Source organism: Eptesicus fuscus, chromosome 9 (assembly GCF_027574615.1).
Source record: "Eptesicus fuscus isolate TK198812 chromosome 9, DD_ASM_mEF_20220401, whole genome shotgun sequence".
NCBI lineage: Eukaryota > Metazoa > Chordata > Mammalia > Chiroptera > Vespertilionidae > Eptesicus > Eptesicus fuscus.
Window position 1 is genome coordinate 10,808,272 of NC_072481.1, and position 20,317 is coordinate 10,828,588.

Consider the following 20,317-nt stretch of genomic DNA (forward strand, 5'->3'; position numbering starts at 1 on the left):
GCTGCCAGTTTATTCGCTACTAGGACGTTATAGAACAGCCACTCCACTACGTGTACCTGCAATGGTCCCTCGGGGAGACCCTCAGGGCAGGGGAGACAAGGGGCCCGCAAGAGGGCAGGAACTTGTACTCAGCGTGTGAAGTCAGGGTCCCTGAGACCAAGTCCTTCATCCGCCTCCTCCAGACATGTCTGGACCTCACTGAGGCATGGAGCTTCAGTAAAGAAAGAGTCAGAATCTTGTAGACTGAAGGTGAATTCATTAATAGTAAGAGCAGCCATTTTTTTACTACATAGCAGGCAGATAATCTCATGTAAGCCTGGCAACCACCCTACCCCGCAGACACAACTTCCCACTTACAGGCATGGAGACTGCACACAGGAGGCGATGGAGCTGAACCGAGAGAGCACCTGACATGGCTTGGGCGATGCTGCGCCCCTTTTTCAGCCAAGTCCGTCCCTCAGAAGCCCATCGCCCAGCAATGCCAGCGCCAACGCCAACGTGCACTTGTGCACACCATCACACACGCTCGTCTGCCAGGGCTGCCGATGGGCTTCCAACAAACGCCTTTCGTCTCTCTGGGTAGGCCCCAAGCACGACACTCACGCTGCCTGTGGTGTTTTCGTCAAGAGGCTCTGGGAAGAGGCAGGAGGTCCTGGCTGTGGAAATCTCTGAAACGGGCCCAGAGGAACCGCCTGAGGATGGAGCCCCACACACTGGACATCAGACAGGGGAGTCTGTCCCTCGGAGCAGCAGCGGCAGGGCAGTCACGGAGGAGAGGAGACGGCACTGGCGAGCTCTTCCTCCCAGGGCCATCTGGGTCGGCCTCGCTCCTTCACCAGAGGGGAGCGCTGCCCAGGAGCTGGGAGGCAGGTCCGGAGGCCCCAGGGACAGGAGCCACAGTGCTTGAGGACATGGCGCCAGAGCACAAACCTGCTGCCCTGGCAGCCCCGGTGGGCAGCCCCTGGCAAGCGACGCTGGCTCAGTGGCCCTTTCCTGAGGGGCTGTTAGAAAGGCTAGAAATAACCGCCCACTCTGGGCCCGGCAGAGGGAAGTGCGGCAAAGCGCAGCTGCTCACTGTTCTGACTCTAAGTCTACCCCAGGCCCTCCTAAGCAGCGACCCGAAGAGAAGTCGCCCAAGGACCCCCGATTCGCAGTGGGCAGGAGTGTCGATGCGCTTGCTGCAGAAAGGCTAGCGCCCTACGGGCCTGCCCTCCGCCGAGGACTAGAAAACCATCGGGCTCCACGCGTCTTTGGGTTCCAGCTCTTAAGGCCAAAACATTAAGAGAGGCCAAGGGGTTTGTTTTAGGAAAGATCACATTCATCAAATGCGGTGCCCCGACTTGCTGGCCGGAATAGACAGGCTCCGTTTGATGCCGACAAGAGGCCCAGAGATGGGGAAGGCCAGTCTTCCTGCACTGACACCGGAAGGGCTGGGCAGCCAGGACAAGTGTGGCCCGTGTCACCGAGGACAGGTGTAAGCAGCAGTCAACACCTTCTTTTTCAATGTGTATTAAGTCATTCGTTTATTTCTCAAGATGTGCACACTCAAGTATTAAGTTGGCCAGGACAACTCATGGCTCCTAGGTATGTACAAGTCCTTCCGTGGCTCGGGTTACAAACAACTTCATAGCTAGTGCACCACACACACAGATAAAACAGGAAGCCTAAAACCCCAAGCCACTCCGAGAAAGATGAGGGAGGGAGGAGGGAGGGGACTGGTGTGGCGTCCTGTGGGGAACCGATGCACAGGAGGGAAGAACACAGAGGGCGGAGGCCAGCCAGCTTCAGAGGGTCCGCAGCGGATCCAGGGACGTCAGGGGACTGAGTTCAACAGGTCCTTCAGGAAGCTCTCTGGGTCGGTGATTTCTGATAGTAGGCCTGGAAACAGAGGCAGAGGCTGTTAGGAGCAGGAACGCATAGCCCCCAGCCCGTGAGTCATGGCTGCCGCATCCTCGAAGTGAACACACTGTACTCCAACAAGTTCTGACAGCTGCTGGCTGGAGGCTCGGCCATGACTGGGGCGAGAGTCACCGTGCCATGTTCTGGAAGAGGAGGCTGCTCCAGAACCGGCACTGCTGTTTGTGTGAGGGTGGTACAGGGGCAGAGGCTGGCCCACAATCGCCCCGGAGCAGTTCTAAGCCCGGTCCGTGGACCACCGTGTAAATGGAAGTGTCCACAGCCCTCCCCGCATTCTGAAAAGGACCTGGACTGGGAAGGGTGCACACCACCGCCCTGGAGGGCTGGAGGGCAGAGGAGGGTATAGGACCCGGGCTCATTGGAGCTTTAGCCACCAGCCCTGGGCCTTGAGCAGCTGCCTATGCTCAGAAGCTCCGTTTCGTCAACTATCACACAGGGACAGGGACAAGTCCATGCTTCATCGCTGTGGGGATGACGTCAGGCATGTATGTGAAAGTGCCAGTGACAGAAGGTGCTCAATCAGCATCAGGTCCCCCACTGCCCCTGCCCCTCCCTCACAAGGGATCCCCCCCAAGGCCTGGCAGCATGCAAACGGAAATCCTCTCCCCAGGTCTGCGCAATGCAGGGAAGGGTGGCACCATCTCATGCTGGTTTTGGAAGGTGTCTCTGTCCTTGCATTCAAGTAGGGTGTGTCTGATGTTCTGAGGTTTTCTACCAGTTTAAACAAAGTAATGAAGTCACACTGTGAAAACAGGACCTCCGAGTGAAGGCCAGAGCCTCCCTGCACCCCCCTGCTTCGGGCCGGAGTGCTGCCACCAGTCCCGGTGCTGACGCAAAGCCCCGAACTGAGCTGGCCACCTTCCTTGCCTGGCCCACCCCCTCCTCTCATTCAGACTCGTACATTCACACTGGCAGTCTTGGTTTACTAGTCCATTCACCAGACCCCTGGGGGACAAACAGTGCTCGGCCCGGAGGACACACATACACAGGCCACCTCGTATCTGCAGGGGTCACTTCCTGGGAAGAAAGCAGGGAGAGCGGCTACGGTAGGAAGTCAAGGCTGGAGGATGCACGTGGGAGCACCTGGTGAAGTTAACAAAGGAACCGGGGGAGTAGGGCTAGCACGTGACCTCTGATAACGGAGGGCACCGACAAAGGCCATCCCAAAGCACAGCTCCCACCAAGGCCACTGCAAAGGACAAAATGCAAGTCCCAGGCTTTAGAGGAACTCCATCAGCTGGGGCCGAGCTGGGAGGAAAGAGAGATTCACCCAGAGCATCATTCCAACCCTGGAGAGTTTCGTTCCCAGAGGACAAACAGAAAAGTATTAGTGGGACTGGGGAAATGTTTCCCCTGCTTCTTTACGCGTCACAGCCTTCCCACGAGCGTCAGGGGAAAACAACGTAAGCTCCCAAGAGTCAGGCTATGTGGGCCCTCTGCTTTGGCCCCGGGAGCCCCACAGTGGACAGACAGCAGTGACAAGGGCTGTAAGGCAACAGCGCCCACAGCCGGAGAGGGCACCACATCTGTGGTCTGAGGTGTATTTTCCCAGACAGCGGCCCACATCACCTCCCTCTGTGGTCACCTGTTCCTTGGTTATGAAATCCAAGCAACTTTTAATGTATTTGCAATGAAAATACATGTCTGTCGTATAAGGAATCTGTACACAGGAAAGACAATGAACTTCATGTCTACTAGCTGAGGGATAAGGAACTGAGGATGTCTCATATGACAAGAGCTCAAAGTGTTGCCCTATTCTTACAGTAATAAATGCTCTTTGCTCCGGTGTTTTGATGTTCACCATTTAAGAATCAGATCTGAAATTTTCCGCATCTCCCCAGGGGCAGCTGTGACATAAGAGGCAGGAGAAAGACAGGTAAGCTCCATGGTCCTTCCCTGAGTTGTCATAAAAAGCCAGTAATCACAAGAGGGCTCTACGAATTTGCAGCGACGCCCCACTGTAGACGTAGTTAATCTTCAGCGCCTCAGTTACCCCATCTGCAAAGTGGGGATGACCACCGGCCTGCTTCACCCAGGGCTGCCTTGCAGATAGGAAATGCAGCGGGCAGCCCAGTGCAGAGCTGCTGCTCTTGTTATCAGTGCTCCCAGATCTTTTGGTTCTGAGTTCTCACCTGTGTTATCTGACATGTGAAGATACAAGCTATGGCCAGCCCCACTAAGACAAACCAGTTTTGCTGCAGAAGATCTTAGAGAGACAGAACCTTGACACTGACCAGCCACATCGAGGAACTCCGAGAAGGTCTCCACTGGCATGAACTCCTCCTGGAAGGTCTTCAGGACTTTGTCAGCAGCTTCGCAGATAGGCATGTCATTGTGGCGGATGTATTCCGCTAGCGAGCAGGACCAGCCCCCCTCTGTGTTGCTGGTAGGCACCTTCTACAAGAACAAACAGGAGACAGGCCGGGGGGTAAGGAGGGATGACTTAATGCCTCGAGTCAGGCAGCCACATCAGCCCGTGAAAGGAGAGCCCTCCTATGTACACCAGAGTTTTCCCTGGAGGATGTGTTTTGCTTCCAGGAACAATAAAACTTCACTTCACTCCTCTTACAGCCCCTTCATTACACACTGGGTCACTTGAACCTACAAGCTACAACAAGTGACTGCATTCTTTCCTCCCCACACGTCACACCTGCATTTCCCAAAGAAAAGGGACTCGTCAAGATGCCTTAATTGAGCTGTTTCATTCAGATTGTGAAAGGAGCCACCCAAACCCTGATTCCTTCCAGGCAGAGAGGAGTGTAAGCTGGGCTGGAATAAGTCACACTCAACAGGCAACGGAGTTACTGAAACTGGGGGGACAAGGGCACACAAAGGTGACTCGGGAGGGAAGGTTTTCCTGCAGAAGCAGGTCTACAGCAGGCCCCAGACCAGGGGGTGGAGTGAGCACAGACACGCAGGGGTCTAGGCTGGTGTAAATCCCTTCCGCAGCGGGTGCGCTGGTTTCTTGGGAGAGGCCGGTGGAGGGGCAGCCACCTGTCGGCTGAGGCAGGGTCAGAGCCAGCGACACATCACCTGATACCCTTGCACACTGCTGAGCCTCCAATGGCACCCTTACCTTAAACATGTTGTAAATGAGATCGACGAGGGCCCAGAAGAGAAGGGAGGAGCGATAAGCAGAGTAGTCCTTCACTGTCTTGTCCGTCAGCCTGAAAAGAACATCCCATTGCATGTCATGCAGGCCCTGGAAGGGCCCTCACAGGACAGGACAAAGCATTGGGGAGCAGGGGGAGAGTCACGGTAATCTGGGGGTCACTCAGTTCTAGCCACTGTCTGTCTCAGGGGGCAGGACCTTCTGAAGCCAGTGATTTACTTACTACAAAAACGTTCCCTGAAATATTCAGCTTTAGCACGGACTCTCTTCCAAATCAGGGTAGATCGGAAGAAAGGGAGACACAGTTGCGACATGACAACCGAAAGGCAACTGCCTTAAGGAGAGGCCAAGGTCTCACATGTTGCTGTGTAACCCCACGAGCTCCAGGCTTGATGGGATCTAGTAGATGAGGTAGGAAACAAGGTCCTCCTCAGTCTGGGAGAAGTGTTAGTCAGCAGACCTAAAGCCACCACGTACAGCAATTTGTCAACACGTGCTGTGTTGAAAGCAGCGAGCTGGTGGGAAAGTGGCGATGAGCAATGGTAACGTCCAGGATGGAGGACACAGCCGCCCAACACCTCCCAATGCCGGGATAATCCCGAGCGAGCTGCTCACCACACCTCTTAGTTTCTACCCAGTATCGCCTGCCCCTACTTAATCCCAGGATGCAGCTGAGGATTAAGGACCAGCCAGGCCCTCAGAACACGGGGCTATCTGCGACCACGTGCACTGCCTCCTCGGCAGGCACTGCCAGTGAGGAATGCTTACATCAGGCGCAGCCACTGTGAAATACAGAAAGACCAGACTCCTCGCTGCATAGGGAGTGACGTAGCGGGGCTAGAATTGGTTTCCAGCACTCAAATCTACAAGAGGTATTGTTTGCAAACTGGTTTCACATCTGTAGTAAGTAAAGGGTAGTTAAACCCTTGTGATGGGGATGCTGTATACCTCAGAACATGATGTACAGAGCCCATAACTAAAGGGACTAGAATTCAGTATTAGAATGTGTGTGTGGTGTAAGAATCATAAAAATCAGACAAGCATTGATGCTACTTATCACAGAAGCTAAAACTATACCATATGGGCCTCAGGTAAAGGGACAGTGTCACATGGCACAGGCCATCACACTTAGGAGTCAGTAAATATAAATTCTTTAAAAGGAAAATAATAATAAAAGGAGAATTCCATTTGCTGAAATATGCTTCCTGAACCTTCCCTCCACCCGATGCACTTTCTCCCTTGCCTGCCAGCTTCAGGATGCCACAGCCTAAAGTGAAACCACTGTGAGGTGGGCCTGAGGATGAGGCCGATGACCCATTTCTCTGTGAACAACATGAAGAGGAAGTCCCAGGCAGAGGACCTTTCTCCTCGAATGTAAAACACGCAGAAGAGGTCAGCTTCTCTTGTGCAGATGCCGAGAGCCACATTTTGTGTGTCTGCCACTGCCTCCCACTCCATAATGTACAGAGCCTGCGCCACTGACACTGCCCCAACCAGCAAGATGACACCCTCTAATACCCTCCCAGCCGAGGCCTCTCCCCGGAGGGTGTCCCAATACCGTGCTAATGCCCAGCTCCTCCTCCAGGCTGTTTCAGGAGCGCCCCGCTCACGCCCCCACATCACACCAAGTTTGGTCCTTCTCTGTGACTGTTTTGCCTTGGTAAGCAGGAATCTTGAATAACCCTGCCCAACTTAATTATTTAAGGCTAATTAGTAAAGGTGACTAAACTGCTACAGAGAAAATGGCAACTCCTGAGTCTAGCTCACACTGGATTGCCTAATTAAGCTGTGACCAAATCGGCTTTTCCTTAACCGCCTGGGACAGTAATGAATTCCAGTCTCCTAATTGAAAGCAAAACAGCTCCTGTGGGCTCAGATTTCACACCTGCCACTGAGAGCTTGTGCCCAGTAAATGCCACTTTATGTGCTAGGGAAGCAGGCCAGCCTGGCTTATCAACAACTTGGTATCCACCAGATCTGACTTGTGATTCTGGCGGCTAGTTAACTATGAATGCTTCGGTCTCTCGGGGAACACTGGAAGTGATATGCCTGGAATGGGGGCAGGGGTTAGATAGGAATCTAACAAGACTCACCCCTCCTGCTCCACACAAAGAAGCTGATGCTGGCCTGACTCAACAGAGCGCCAACCCAGCCTCCCTGCGGGCGGGAGGCCTTGACTAGCAACCCTTGGTAAAGCAGAGCTGATGGAAGTAAAGATACCAAGTGTGCCAATTCAGGCACTGGCTGTTTCCACTTGGTCTGTCACCATCAGGGCCTGAAGGCCCCCCTCGGCCTACAAATGTGGAAATGTTCCCTCGGATCCAGCGAAAGCAGACTCCCAAGGACAGCTCTCCCAGAAGGAAGATTTTCCTCCGGTGGCAGAAGCAAGCTGACAAACTCGCCCCTACTCTGCCGCGCGGGCAGGCAGAGCCTGCACAAGCCACTGAGAGCCAAGAGTGGTGCCCACGGCGTCCACTGCGTGTGGGGCAATCCATGTGGACATCTCAAGGGCTTCCTTGCAGATGTTTCTCTCAAGACACCTCCCAAGTAACCCAAATCGCAGCACAAGGTCATGAAAACAAAGACCACTTACGGCTTTGGGAGGTGTCCACATTAACAGGAGAGAAAGAAGAGCTGTGGAACGTGGCAAGGTCAGGACAGGAATGTGACCAAGGAGGGAGATGACGAGCATTTTTTAATGATCAGAAAAGAAACTCCCCAACCGCAGCCATGCGGAGGTTTTCCTAGTTTATGCCAGACCAGCCGCCTGGGAAACCTGTCTCCTGTCTGAGTCCCAGAGGCCCGAATGCTCCTCCTCGTCCTGTGCCTGGCTGGCTTCCTCTAGAAATGTTGCCCAGAGCTCTGCCTGGCTCTGCCTCTTTGGTGGCTGAACACCAGACCAAGGTGGGCAGGCACCTGCCAGCCATCGGGCCTAGACTTGGGGTCACAGCAGAGGGGTCAAGACCAATGACTGAGTCAAATGAGCATGCCGTCCCTTAGCGCGCACACAGTGCCTGGCAGTTTTCACACACTGGGAATACACCGTCCAGGCAACAGGGGGCAGGAGGCGGTCCCTGAAGCAGGTACTAACCTGGTGGCTCCTCCTGGAGCCACTGCCCGGGCGTGAGAGGTCACCAGCAGCCTCCGCAGGATTTCCACTCGCATGGCTCTCCACCTCTCGGGGGGCAGGATGTGGAGGGCCAGGACAGTGAAATAGTGGGGCCCGTCCACCTCAAAGGCACTCTCCACCCACTTCTCCTTGGGCTGCTCCAGAAAGCCCTGGAGGTTCTTCTCCTCTCGGGAAGTTGCTCGGGTTCTAGAACAAAAGGGCACGATGAAGCCAGGGCAGGTGCCAGGGACCAGTAGCAACAGGGGAGGAGGGTGTGCTCAATTTCTCTTCTCTTGGGTGTCCTGAACGCTTGGATCACAGACCACACACACTCCTGTCCCCTCCCACCTCTCCAAGTGCTGCTGCTTCCCTTCCAAGCCCCTCTACGTGGCATCTTCCTTGGCCCTTCCCCGCCCCCAGCTCAGCTCTGACAGAATTCCAAACAACTGCTGGCTTGAGCACCCTGCGGGTTGAGCACCTTCACAAACACTCCACCTCAGAACCCTGGAAGGTGACAGCTAGCACCTTTTTACCACGGTGACTTGCCCAAGGTCACCAAGCAGTAGGTGGTGGAGCCAATGTGAATCCTGAATCTCTGGTTGAGCCCGCCGCCTGCACCCCCTGATGCAGCGTGGTCTTATTACAGCCAAGTTGTTCACATTCCATCTACACCACTGCTTCCCACAGCTTGCCATGTTGTTTGTTTCCCTATGTGTCTGTGCCCTCTCCCCTTCAATAGAACAGCTTCTTCCAGGCAAGCGCCACTTCTTGTTCCAAATCTTGCCTAAGCTGCAGGGACGATGAGATCATAAACTTTAACGCCAGGAACCATTCTAAGAGCTTCATGTGGACATCCTCACAATAACCCTGGAACAGGTACCAGCACTATCCCAGTCTCACAGAACTACAGCACAGAGAAAATATTTTGCCCAAAGTGACACACTGGGGCGTGAACGAACTGGCTGTAAACCCAGGCCGCCTGGCCCAGAGCCTCCCCAGCATTAGTTAACTCTCTTCCCTCCAGGACGAAGCCTTGGCAGTGGTCACTGACGCGGCAATGAGAGCATTGAGCCGCCCCTGCCCCACCCCCCCCCCCCCCCCATCAGGTGTTTCTGGCTACTCTCTCTCCTATAACCCAGATGGTGCTCTCAAACCAGGAGTGCTTGATGCCCTGTCCTAATGCCATGAGATAAACCACACAGCACTAGGAGCCACAGAATCAGTTACCAGGTGTGCGGACAGCACTGCCCAACTGGCTGTGGGAAGCAGGGGGCAGTGCGAGCACACCTGCTCTCTGAAGAGTGGCGCAGAGGGAACAGGGAGTAAATTTGACTTTCCTGAACTGGGAATCAGAGGCTTTCTGCCATTGCAGACCTGCTCAGCCCTGCTCTGGATCACGGTGTCACACACTTGCCTTCATATACAAATGGTCCGCCAAAGGCAGGCACCCCCTCAGCTGCCCCGTGGCCAAGACCGTGGCAACGTGGAGTGACTAGGGAAGCAGTCTGCGGATAAGAGAGTGCCTCCCAGTAAAGCTTCCAGGTCAGTCTGGAACTGACCAAGGTAACAATGACAGCCAACTCCCTCACCACTGTCAAGGCTTGAGAAGAGTTAAAATGTCTAGCATTCAGTGACACCTGAAATCACCGGCTCTGTTCTGCCAGGCAAATCGTGCCGGCTCCCCGCCCTGGGTCAGCTCTCCGCCCCGGGGAACAGTCCACTCTACCTCCTAGCTGTCAACAAGAGACATGTCTCTGCAAAAGCCAAGGGCTCTGTCCAAGGCTACAACACGCAATTAGTGCTCAGGCCTGCAGCAGTTTGGGGATGGGAACATTTGTGCTGTCAGCAATGCAGGTGTTTCTTGTAACAGTCTAAACAGTTTAGCGGGTGATGTAATGCACTGATGGAGACCCACCTGTGCATCTTTTTAACAATGAAACCCGTGGTCTGGAGGTCAGCCATTTAACTCACAAGGAAATAGGAGGGAAGCAGAAGATAACATTGTTGAGAGAAGATCAGCAAGAACAAGAGACAGATTGTCCTGTTGCCTAAACGGAACTGTAGCTGCCTGCGTGACTGTACACAGCCTGTCAGTACTCTGCCCAATAGATCTGGGGCCTAAAATATGAAACCATTTAATAAGTCAAACCTAAGAGCTAAAGTATATTAAATCTGCTTTTGAAATCTGGGGTGGAATAAAAGAATATTATTCTCTACCCCTGAGTGCTTCTTTAAAATTGTACTTTCACATATCAACCTAACTACCGCTAATGTACATCCGGATAAAATACAATCTAATTTTTCCTGGCTGCCTTCCTTGTCAGTTGACTTTCCCAGATAATCTTAACACTCCCTCCGTTCCCCTCACACTTGCCAGAAGCATTACTCACTGGAGAAAACAGGGGAAACAAGTCCACTTTCCATGGCTCTGCCACATCCCCTACATGTGACACCCTCCCCTGCAACACCTTGAAGTAACTGTGGGCACCTCCAACCTACCACCTCTCCCACCCAAGAGAAGAGTGTTGGAAGTGGAAGTAGAGGCTATGTGGAAGTAGAAGTTTTGATGGTCTGGCTTCTCCCCGTTTCTGTCTTCTCTGAGCTGAAGGCCAGTCCCTTGGCTGCCCACAGTGGAGATGGGACAGTTTTAGAAGGGAGTCACCTAAAAGCTGTGGATGAACATTCCTCCTTCAGCAAAGGCTGCCTTAGGTTAGGCACTGGCTCTGGAACTAAGGGGAATATGGACACATGGGAGGTGTTGGGGCAGCTGGATGGTGCCCAGTGGGATGCGAGATACTGACGTGTTCAGGACGTAAAGCACAGTGTGAATGATGTACGGGATCAGGTGGATGTTGCTCTCCCGGCCACCCCCGCCGGTGTCCGCGCTGAACGACTGCTCCATGGCGAAGCGCAGGAAGAGCAGCTTGATGTCGTGGATGTTCAGCTGGTACGTGGGCTCCCGCTGGCCCGTGCATTCCTGGAGGTAAGTGTTGTGCCTGGGAGGGAGCAGAACAAGCGCTGAAACAGAAGCAAGTCCCCGGTGGAAACCCCCTTCCCTGGTGGCTGCACAGGTTGCACAAACGAACAGTGGGATGAAAGGGAGAGTAGAAGGGAAGGACTGAGCCAGTAGGGAGAGGAAGCAGAGGACGTTTCACTTCTGCTGTGACTGAAAGTGATGCTCTCCAAGCTTTGATGAGAACCCACTGGTTTTGAGGGACCCACTTCTTGAGAGACCAAGGTCACAGAACATATTATGGCCACATCTAGAAGTACATTTTGGAATAAGAAAGGTGGAACTTACCCTTCTCACTGACCAGGAAATCTATTCTAAGAATTATCTCCCCAAACTCCAAATAAAGGCTTTTTCCATGTCAATTTATATTATAATCTATTATGCCTTATTAACTATGTGACCTCAAGTAAGTTATTCAATCTCTCTGTGCCACAATTTCTCATCTGTAGAGTGTGTCTAACAATAGCACATGGTAAGCATTTCAATATTGCCTATTGTTACTTCCATCATTACTACTACCGGGTACCAGCTTTATATAAGTATCTTTTCATCCCTGAGCTTTAAAACCAGGACCTGTGGTGGGCACCACTCCACAAGGCAGCAGTCAGAGGCAAGGGCTTCACAGAAGCTTCAGCTACTCTGCATTTTAGGACAAGGGAGCCCATGCCACTGAGCTATTAATTTTTATTATTTAATCCTCAGAGGCATATACCGTAGAAGTGAACTCTGGGAAATGTTGGCCTCGGGGACCAAGTCAGGCATCCCGGGTCTGATGTCCTTAGATCAACAAAGGAGGAGAGTAGTGAATAACTAGAAATTCTCCATGGTGCACAGACACTGAGGGTGCCGGTACCTCAGCAGAGTGCCCTCTCTTCCGAACAGCCCCTTGCCAGCAAGTAGAGACAGGGATTCCCAATGAAGGCAACAGGAAATGGTCTCACCACAGGCTGGGCTGAGAGATGACCGCCCCTCACCCCCAAACTCCTGGGAATCCCCTTTCCTACCATGCAAAATGCTCAACACTCACCTTGCCAAGCAAGTGGCAAAAGCTGATTCAGGGACGTGGGGTCCCCAGACCGGAAGGAGCCCATTGCACTTCGTGTTGGCGTTCTGCAGGGCGGCACTTTCCCATTCTTCCCGGCCTCGAGCCAGCCTGGATGGGAGGAGAGCAGGGATGAGTGGCTGCTGGAACTAACTGAGCAACCAGGCACCTGGGCAGGTGGACTGGAGAGGGTTTGCTAACACGAAGGAAGTTCGCCCATGTTCCTGACTCCACACAGAGAATTAGCCAAGTGTAACCCTGTTATAGCAAATGCAGGCTTCATTGCTTCAGGTAAGTAACGTTGCTTTCACCAGCCTTGGGCCAAAAGCCATGTATTTTCCTGGCAAGAATGGCTCTTCAGCCCATATGGTTAAAGGTAGAACACCCTACTCCCCAGAGACTAAGGAACAGCATTAAAACTTCAGGGTTGGCAGCTGCCTACACCTGGGAAGTAACAGAGGTCTGGAGCTGAAGCCCAGATGAGGGAGAGGCCCCCTGAGGGAGCCCGTCACCAGAGCCAGGGCCTACCTGACGGCTGCCAGGTGGCAATCGTAGTGCACGATGTTGAAGTGGGACACGGTGCTGTAGCCCTGCTGTTTCCGGGGCTTATTCTCCATCTCCTCCAGGGCTACCCGCTTGGTGAAGGTATAAATGCCCAGGACCTTTGTGGGCTGCAGACAACAGAACAAGGAGGAGAGGTGAGGAGAAACTCCATGGCAGGCTTTGGAAGCAGGTGAAGCAGAGCTGAAGGGATCCGAATGCCTACCCTCCTAGGCATGGACACTCCAGGAGAGGGGGTGACAGCCAGCACCCCAGGCTCGTGGTTAAGCACTCGGCTGGGCAGTGAGAGAAGCAACCAAACTAAAGCAGACGCTATGCAGGTGGGAAGACAGAAATGTATGTTTAAACTGCCCTTCTTTTCTTTTTGCTTTATTTATTTTAAAATGAATAAAGTGCCTTCTTGATAAGTCGGTTGCTTTTCAAAAATTATTGGGCAGCTCCAAAGAGCCTGTGTTTACAGCAGGCCTTAAAGGCCTGTGGTCCAGGGTACTGCCCTTCAATAGTGTGGATGCTAAGTAGTCAATAGAGGCTAGAGAAAGGGGACCCCTTTTAGGCCTTTAGGGGAGCAAACAGGTCACTTGCTGCTCCGTTCCTTTCAGGTAAGAATCTAGTTTGGGGGAGCCTGATCTCCCCAGGTGTCCTGAAGGGAAACAGCATGTATGTTTTTAAAAGCCCAGAATTCTGGCTCTGTCCCATGACCTTTGTTCTCAGCCATAAACAGGACTTTTTACAAGTTTAAGGATAAAATTACATAAAGCTCTGGGCATGGGGCCTAGCAAGACAGAATCCAATGCGTGCTTGTTGTCTACGATCATGGTGATGATGAAGGCAGTGTGCCTTCCTGCCTTTAAAGATGAGTGGCCGAGAAGCAAGCCTTGGCCAATCTAAGAACCAAAGGCCTGCAGGCGAGGGCCACCACCAGAGCAAGCGAGCAGGCTGGGCCTCCAGGCCCAGGCCCAGAGCTGTACCTGGAACTTGTACCCCTCCCTGCAGATGCAGCACGTGAGGCCCGGCTCCTCAATCAGCTCTTCCATCTGCTTCAGGAGCGTCGTCTTGGTCACGACCTGGCCCTTTTCATTTGTCTGTTGGGGGAACCCCAGGTGGCATGTCAGAAGGGGATTTCCACCCCGCCCCCTCCCCCCCCCCCCCCGCCCCTAGCTCGGGGACGCTCAAGGACAGGGCTGACCCTCCACATACACTAAAAGGATGGCTGCATCAAAAGGAATCTCTTCAGCTGGCTACTAATGAGGGTAAAGACCCGGATTCCCTGCTATTCTCTTCCTGCAGGACCACTGAAGCAGAGAAACCATCCGGCTGGAACCCTGGCAAGCCGCCACTTGCCACCAAAACAGCCCCTTCTTTGTGCCAGCAATACCAACTCTCAGCTGGCAAGGGCTGATGCGTTATGAATCATTTACTGTTCCCATGGGAGTTTTAAAACTGCTGACACTCAGTTTGCTGGCTTGGAGGAGGCTCTCACAGGCCTACTGCTTCCTCCAAGGCTTCAGGACAGTGAAAACAGCACAGAGCCCTTCGTGTGCAGAGACCGGGGTTCAAAATACTGTCAACCACTTATTAGTTATGTGCTTTGGCTTATTTACTTCACCTTTCAGCCTCAATTAGTTCATCTAGAAAATGGGTAAAATAATACCTTATAGAACCACATGAAGGCTTAAATAAAATCTTACAAGCAAGTTGTATAAGCACCGTGCTTGGCAGATAGTAAATCCTCGATAAACAATGGCTATCATCACCATTTTGACTGTTTTTATGAACTAAAGTCCCTTAGCATCTGAGTCTCATCTGGACAGAACAGTAACAGTCATAGCTCTGAGGGTTGTTGGGAAGATTAGCAAGGTGAAGGGCCTAGCACACCCTCTTCCTCCGTCCAGCCTTCAGCTTCACCATGCCCAACCCCAGCTCTGTCCCAAATTACAAATCATTGTGCCACGGCCACCTCCTCAGCAGGGTGGCAAGAACTGGGGACTCAGGAACTGGCTTTACCGTCATGCCCAGGGTGCCCAGAGCCTTCTGCCTCATCGCCATGGCCATGCGCTTCTTCTCAGCCCGGGTCTCCCTGCGGGCGGCATCAATCTTCTTGTTTACATCAGGGTGCTCCCGCAGTGCCTCCAGCAGGTTCTCTGCCAGGGTCCCAATGCCCTCGTCGCTGGACACCTGCTCCAGTTTATGCAGGTTTGTGATGGAGTCAGTTCCAATCAGAACCTGCCAAGAAGGGGTCAGAGACACAGGCCTCCAGTTATGTAGAAAGTGTTCTTTCCAGGAGCTTAAAGGTTCAGAAAATCGATAAAATGTACACAACCTCGTGCTATCTGCTCTTTTCAATCAGATCCTTTCATTCTAAACCTTGAGAGATTTGGACAAATGGGGGCGGGTTCAGCTCTGCCAAGGACCTCTGACCCATCACTATGCTCTTTAGCTTCAGCATCTCTATCTACAAAGCAGGGGTGATGCCAGGGCTCCTGTGATGATTAAAATGAGACAACATGCAAAGCATCCAGGCACGGGGAAAGGGGTGCAGGTAAGATTCCCTGAGAAGCAGCACCTGAGTCCTAAGTGGTGAACTCAGTGACCACCAAGCTTAGCAGGCCCTTGAGGTTCATGGGGACTGTGCTAAGGTCTTCATCTGGGGCCACCACACTCAGAGTTTTCTCAACCTCTGGATACTAGAGGTACAACTACAAGTGGGACTGGAGATAAGAAAACACTTAAAAATGTATTAACAAGAAGCCGCTGTGCTGGAGAAGGTTGGCAATCAGTGCACTTTAGCACCACGCTCTGAACTGGGGTCGGAGACCATCAGAACACTGAAGGCAGGTGTCATTTGAAAAAGCTCTCCAGGTGAGCTCACAGGGAACAGCAGCATTTCACTGAACTCTGCACCACCCACATCACAAGTGAATGGATGACAATTACTACATATTTGACAATAAGTTGAAAACAACGAAGCCAACTTGCAATGTGAAAGCTCAGCACTCAATCAGATCACTCACTAGCTCATAAATCTATTCTCAGGGCTTCAAATATGCAACTCAGCAAAATTACAGGCATCTTGTGTCTCAAACTCCTAAAAGCCAAGCCCACAGTTCAATTGCCTATGGTGAGGTAGCCCACACTCACCACTCTGGTGTTTACTGCGTGTGAAGCAGTATTCTAGGTGCTGGGGAAACAAAGACTGTATCCTCCTGAAGCTTCCATTCCAGTTAGGAGGACAGACTATATGTTCAGAGTCTAACCTAATGAATTCTGCCCACCTCACTTCAAACCTCCAGTTTAGTAACTAAGTAATTCAGTTTAGTAACTAAGAATAAGCCTGCTTATCAGCAGACCTGTCCTAAGCTCACCTCCTTCATGGCACCACCTTCACCCTGTCACCCAATCCAAAAACTGAGCAGAGTTCTTGATTAATCTAGCTTCTTCTCTCCCCACGTGCAATCAGTCTCCAAGTCCATTCATTCTACCTCCTAGATCTCTGCTGAATCCATTCACTGTCCCAAAAAGGTTACATGCTGTGTGATTGCATTTATATGACATTCTTGAAATAACAAAACTATAGAAATGAAGAACAGATCAGTGGCTGCTGGGGGTCAGAGGCGTGGGGGTGCAGGAAGGTGTGTGGGGCTATAACAGTGCAATGGGAGGGATCCTTGTGGTGCTGAAACTGTCCTGAATTGTGCACCAAGATCAGCATCCTGGCTGTGATATTTATGAGTTTTAACAAGATGTTACCATTGAGAGAAACTAGAAACTAGATATGGTTTCTCTGTATGCTTTCTTTCTTTTTAAAAAAAATGTATTTTTTTATTGATTTCAGAGAGAAAGAGAGATAGAAACATCAATGATGAGAGAGAATCATCAATCGGCTGCCTCCTGCATGCCCCACACTGGGGATTGAGCCCACAACCCAGGCATGTGCCCTGACCAGTAATCTAACCATGACCTCCTTGTTCATAGGTCGACGCTCAAACACTGCGTCACGCCAGCCAGGCATCTCTGTATTATTTCTTAACAACTTCATGTCAATCCATAATTATCTTGAAATAAAAAGTTCAATTTTTCAAAACCCCAGCCTGGCCACCTGCCCAGGTGAGTGCTAACAGCTGCCTTGGCCCGTGGGCAGCTATCAGGAATGAGCTACAGAGAGGAACAGGTGGGCCTCTCTGAGCACAGTTTTCAGCTGCCTGACACAGAGCAGAAAACAGGGTGATGATATTCCTAATGTCCCAGTGACTGTGGCCAGAAAACGAAACTGTTTTACACTTGGGCCAGTCACACTCACAGTCCAACTGCTGCTCAGCTGCCCTGCGATAATGAAGCCCCAGGTAGGAATGAGCTGAATGAGGAAATCACAAATGAAACTTTATTCTTCCCACAGAGAGCTGAGCCAGATGACCTCTGAGAGTGTCCTCCACTCCAGAAGTCTCACGTATCAGGGCAAGTCATGTCTCAAGGCCATCAAGGCAGTTATCTTCCTCAGTCCTGGGAGATGAGGAGACAGTGTATGGTTCCCTCACTCTACATGTCCTGTCTCCAGAAGAAGGCATACATGCAGGCTGGCTACTCACCTGGGTGGCAGGGTGCTGCATGGCCAACCCCCGAAGAAGCCTCAAGATAAATGGCAGGGCTGGGCGAGACAGAAACTTCTTCCAGATGTCAGCATCCAAGCTGCAAAGCAAAGAACGGCTTATTAGCAGGCCAGAGGAGCAAAGGCTACCTAATCCAGCTGTTGATTCTGATTTGTTAAGACATGACCCTCCAAGAGTGCCACAAGAATCACAAAGGACCACCCAGTTCAGCTGAGAAGCAGAGTGAGATGAGTACTCTGAACAGAAACCAAAGGGCTGTCATCCTTTCCCCAGAGCTCCAAAGGACTCTGCAGTGGCTGAGAGTCACCTTGGTCCTTTCCAGAAGAGGAGGGAGACCCCCAAGGAGGGCAAAGGGGAATAATTATGCCAAGATGATGGAGGAGGAAGGAACCAGGACAAGGGGAAGAAAAGCAGTCACTTTGCCAAAGCCGCTCCTTACTTTTTGGCACTGGGAATGTGTTTTTTCATGTAGTCAAGTGCATTCTGAGTGATTCCCTTCTGGAGAATCAGGTCCTTTAGCTGGTGCCCATTGCTGTTGTTCTTGATGCCGGCTGCTATTTTACAGAAGCAGTCCAGGAAGACTTTGTCATCGCCACTGTGATCTTCATCATACCTAGGTGGGAAGAGCCAAGAGTCTGAAGGTGTGAAAGGACTAGCATAAGCTGAACAACCTTCAACAGTCTATAGGCCAGTGATGGGCAACCTTTTGAGCTTGGTGTGTCAAACTTCACCAAAAAACTGAGCATAACTCGGGTAGTGTGTCACTTTGAGGAAAAAACATTATTTCGCAAATGTTTCATCCTCAGGAGCAGCAAATGTTTCATCCTCGGCATGCGGCCACCTCAGCAGCCGCGTGTCATCAGAAATGGCTACACGTGTCAGTGCTGACACGTGTGTCATAGGTTCGCCATCACTGCTATATGATCAAGTCTAAACTCCTTAACTGATCTGGTTCCTACGTCTCCCCCTCAGACCTCCTCCATCCCCCAGCTTGTCATACCCCCTTCCCATCTTACATCCACTTCGCCTTCTCTGCAGAGCCAATTTCACACAATATGTTTTCACTATGGATTCTCCAATTAGATTAAGCCCCTTAAAGGTCTGCCAGACTGGCATGTAAAAATCTGATCAAAATTCAGGTGATTCTTCCTCAGTCTCCCAGAACCAGTTCAAGGCTTTTGTGGGGACTCTCCCTTTGCCATATGAAGTCCAAGCAACATACTTCTCAAAGCTGCAGTACGGTTTGAACCGCTCCACCAAGATCTGCATTTTCTCCACCTCTCCAAAGGAAAGGTAGGGGATGATGCGCAGCAGGCCCTGGAGCACACTCGGGTTGGAGCGAACGAAGGTGCTGTTGATCTGGTCCAAGAGCATCACCAACTGATCTTTGTCCCCGGTTAGGAGGAGGTTGCCCTGCAATAGGAAAGAGGATAGGAGGGCCCTTAATGGGGTCAGGACTTGGGCTGCAGCACTTCCCTCAGCCATCAGAAGGAGCCCTGAAAGAACCGTCTCAGCACTACCTAGGCAATAAACAGTGTGAGTTCCACTTGATAAATTAGTTTTTGAATTTCTGTGATGGCTTTGTTAATAGTCACAGGTGCTCAAAGTACAATCTCCGCTCCCTCAAGAGAATGTAGGCTCCCTGATAATCATTTATTCGTCATATCTCTAGCCAAAACATTCGCATCAGTAAGAACGGAGGGCAGCAATGGTGCAGTAAGTGAAGAGAAATTGAACTGGGAGTTGAAGACCCAGGTTCTCTCCTGAACAGCTCACTGCATTTCTCTGGGCTTACTTCCCTCCACTGTGAGGTGAAGGGTTGGACTGTCTATCAGCTGGAACATGTAAAATTCCATTAATGAGCAGCTTCTGAGTGCAAGGATATCCCTAGCAGCCTTGTTTCCTCTGAATCCACAGCTTTCAGGCTTTAATGCAACGATGTCACCATTAATTAGTTGAGCCTTGCCATTCCCATAGTTGAGCAGGTTCAGTCACTCTTGGGTGACACAGTGAGACACAAACGAGCCTGTTGCTGGCAATGAGACAGTGCAGGTTCCCAGGGTCTGCAGAGCACAGGCTGGGCTCACTCACCTTGTCCTCACTCAGGGGCTCAGCATTGGACTCATCCAGAATGATCTCCATGATGCTAAGCACCTGCTCGGCCACAGCTGCACCGCCACTGTCCTTGCTTTCCTGCTCAGCTACCAGGGCCTGTAGGAGGAGACACAGTCACTCTGGGGACAGCAACACAACCACTCACTTACGGGATCTGCTCCTCAAAGATGTCCTTCATGGCCTGACTTCCCAGAGACTGTGTGTGTTCATGTTCTCAGAGAGAGACAGCATGTGGGCTTTGAGGGTAGTGAAAATGTGATGCTCCACAGATCTTTCTGGTTGCCCTGAGGTGAGTAGCACTGCTTCTCCACTGGTGTGTGGTCTGTACTGTTTTAATGACTAACTTCCTCTTGTCTCTGATCTGAATTCAGGAAAGGGACAAGGAAGCTCTTGGGTGTCATGGTGACAACATGGGGTGAGCAAGTAGGACAAGAGACACCTGAATGATCCAGACAGATAAATGAAGCGCTTGAAAAGGCCACAGTCCATTTCATCTGAGTCCAAAATTGAGCTGTCTTTCCCCCTCCCAGGACTTTTAGCTATCTTTTGCAGCCCACACTCTTTACTTACCAAGTTTAGAGTCCCCAGCATGACATTCAAAGTGTTCATTTCCAGCTTGACCAGCTGCTGCCGGTTGACTTTCACCTTCACACAGTAACTGAACAATTTCAGCAGCACCTGACAAGAAAAGCCAGTCAACACCCATGAAACCACCTGAGAGTGAAGATGTGTGGACAAGCAGGAGCGGAATGCTTAAGAGAGGTCATGTACAATCAGCAGGTACTCCTGAAACCCAGAGGGCAGCCGAGAAGTGTTCCTTAAGGGGACATGGTAAAGAGGCTGA

The 20,317-nt window shown here is 51.7% G+C and overlaps 1 protein-coding gene across 1 annotated transcript in view; it reads right to left on the reverse strand.

Annotated features, from left to right (window-relative positions):
• Positions 1 to 250: 250 nt before the first annotated feature.
• UBR4 (ubiquitin protein ligase E3 component n-recognin 4) overlaps positions 251 to 20,317 on the reverse strand; it is a 120,803-nt gene continuing 100,736 nt past the window's right edge. The window contains exons 93-106 of the mRNA XM_008148154.3: positions 20,044 to 20,151; positions 19,450 to 19,569; positions 18,581 to 18,771; positions 17,798 to 17,971; positions 17,338 to 17,437; positions 14,759 to 14,977; positions 13,723 to 13,836; positions 12,722 to 12,864; positions 12,179 to 12,304; positions 10,940 to 11,134; positions 8,121 to 8,345; positions 4,994 to 5,084; positions 4,152 to 4,314; positions 251 to 1,878 (exon numbers count right to left, since the gene is read on the reverse strand). Coding sequence (XP_008146376.2) covers positions 1,814 to 1,878; positions 4,152 to 4,314; positions 4,994 to 5,084; positions 8,121 to 8,345; positions 10,940 to 11,134; positions 12,179 to 12,304; positions 12,722 to 12,864; positions 13,723 to 13,836; positions 14,759 to 14,977; positions 17,338 to 17,437; positions 17,798 to 17,971; positions 18,581 to 18,771; positions 19,450 to 19,569; positions 20,044 to 20,151 — 2,034 coding nt within the window. The 3' untranslated portion in view covers positions 251 to 1,813. The remainder of the gene's footprint in view (positions 1,879 to 4,151; positions 4,315 to 4,993; positions 5,085 to 8,120; positions 8,346 to 10,939; positions 11,135 to 12,178; positions 12,305 to 12,721; positions 12,865 to 13,722; positions 13,837 to 14,758; positions 14,978 to 17,337; positions 17,438 to 17,797; positions 17,972 to 18,580; positions 18,772 to 19,449; positions 19,570 to 20,043; positions 20,152 to 20,317) is intronic.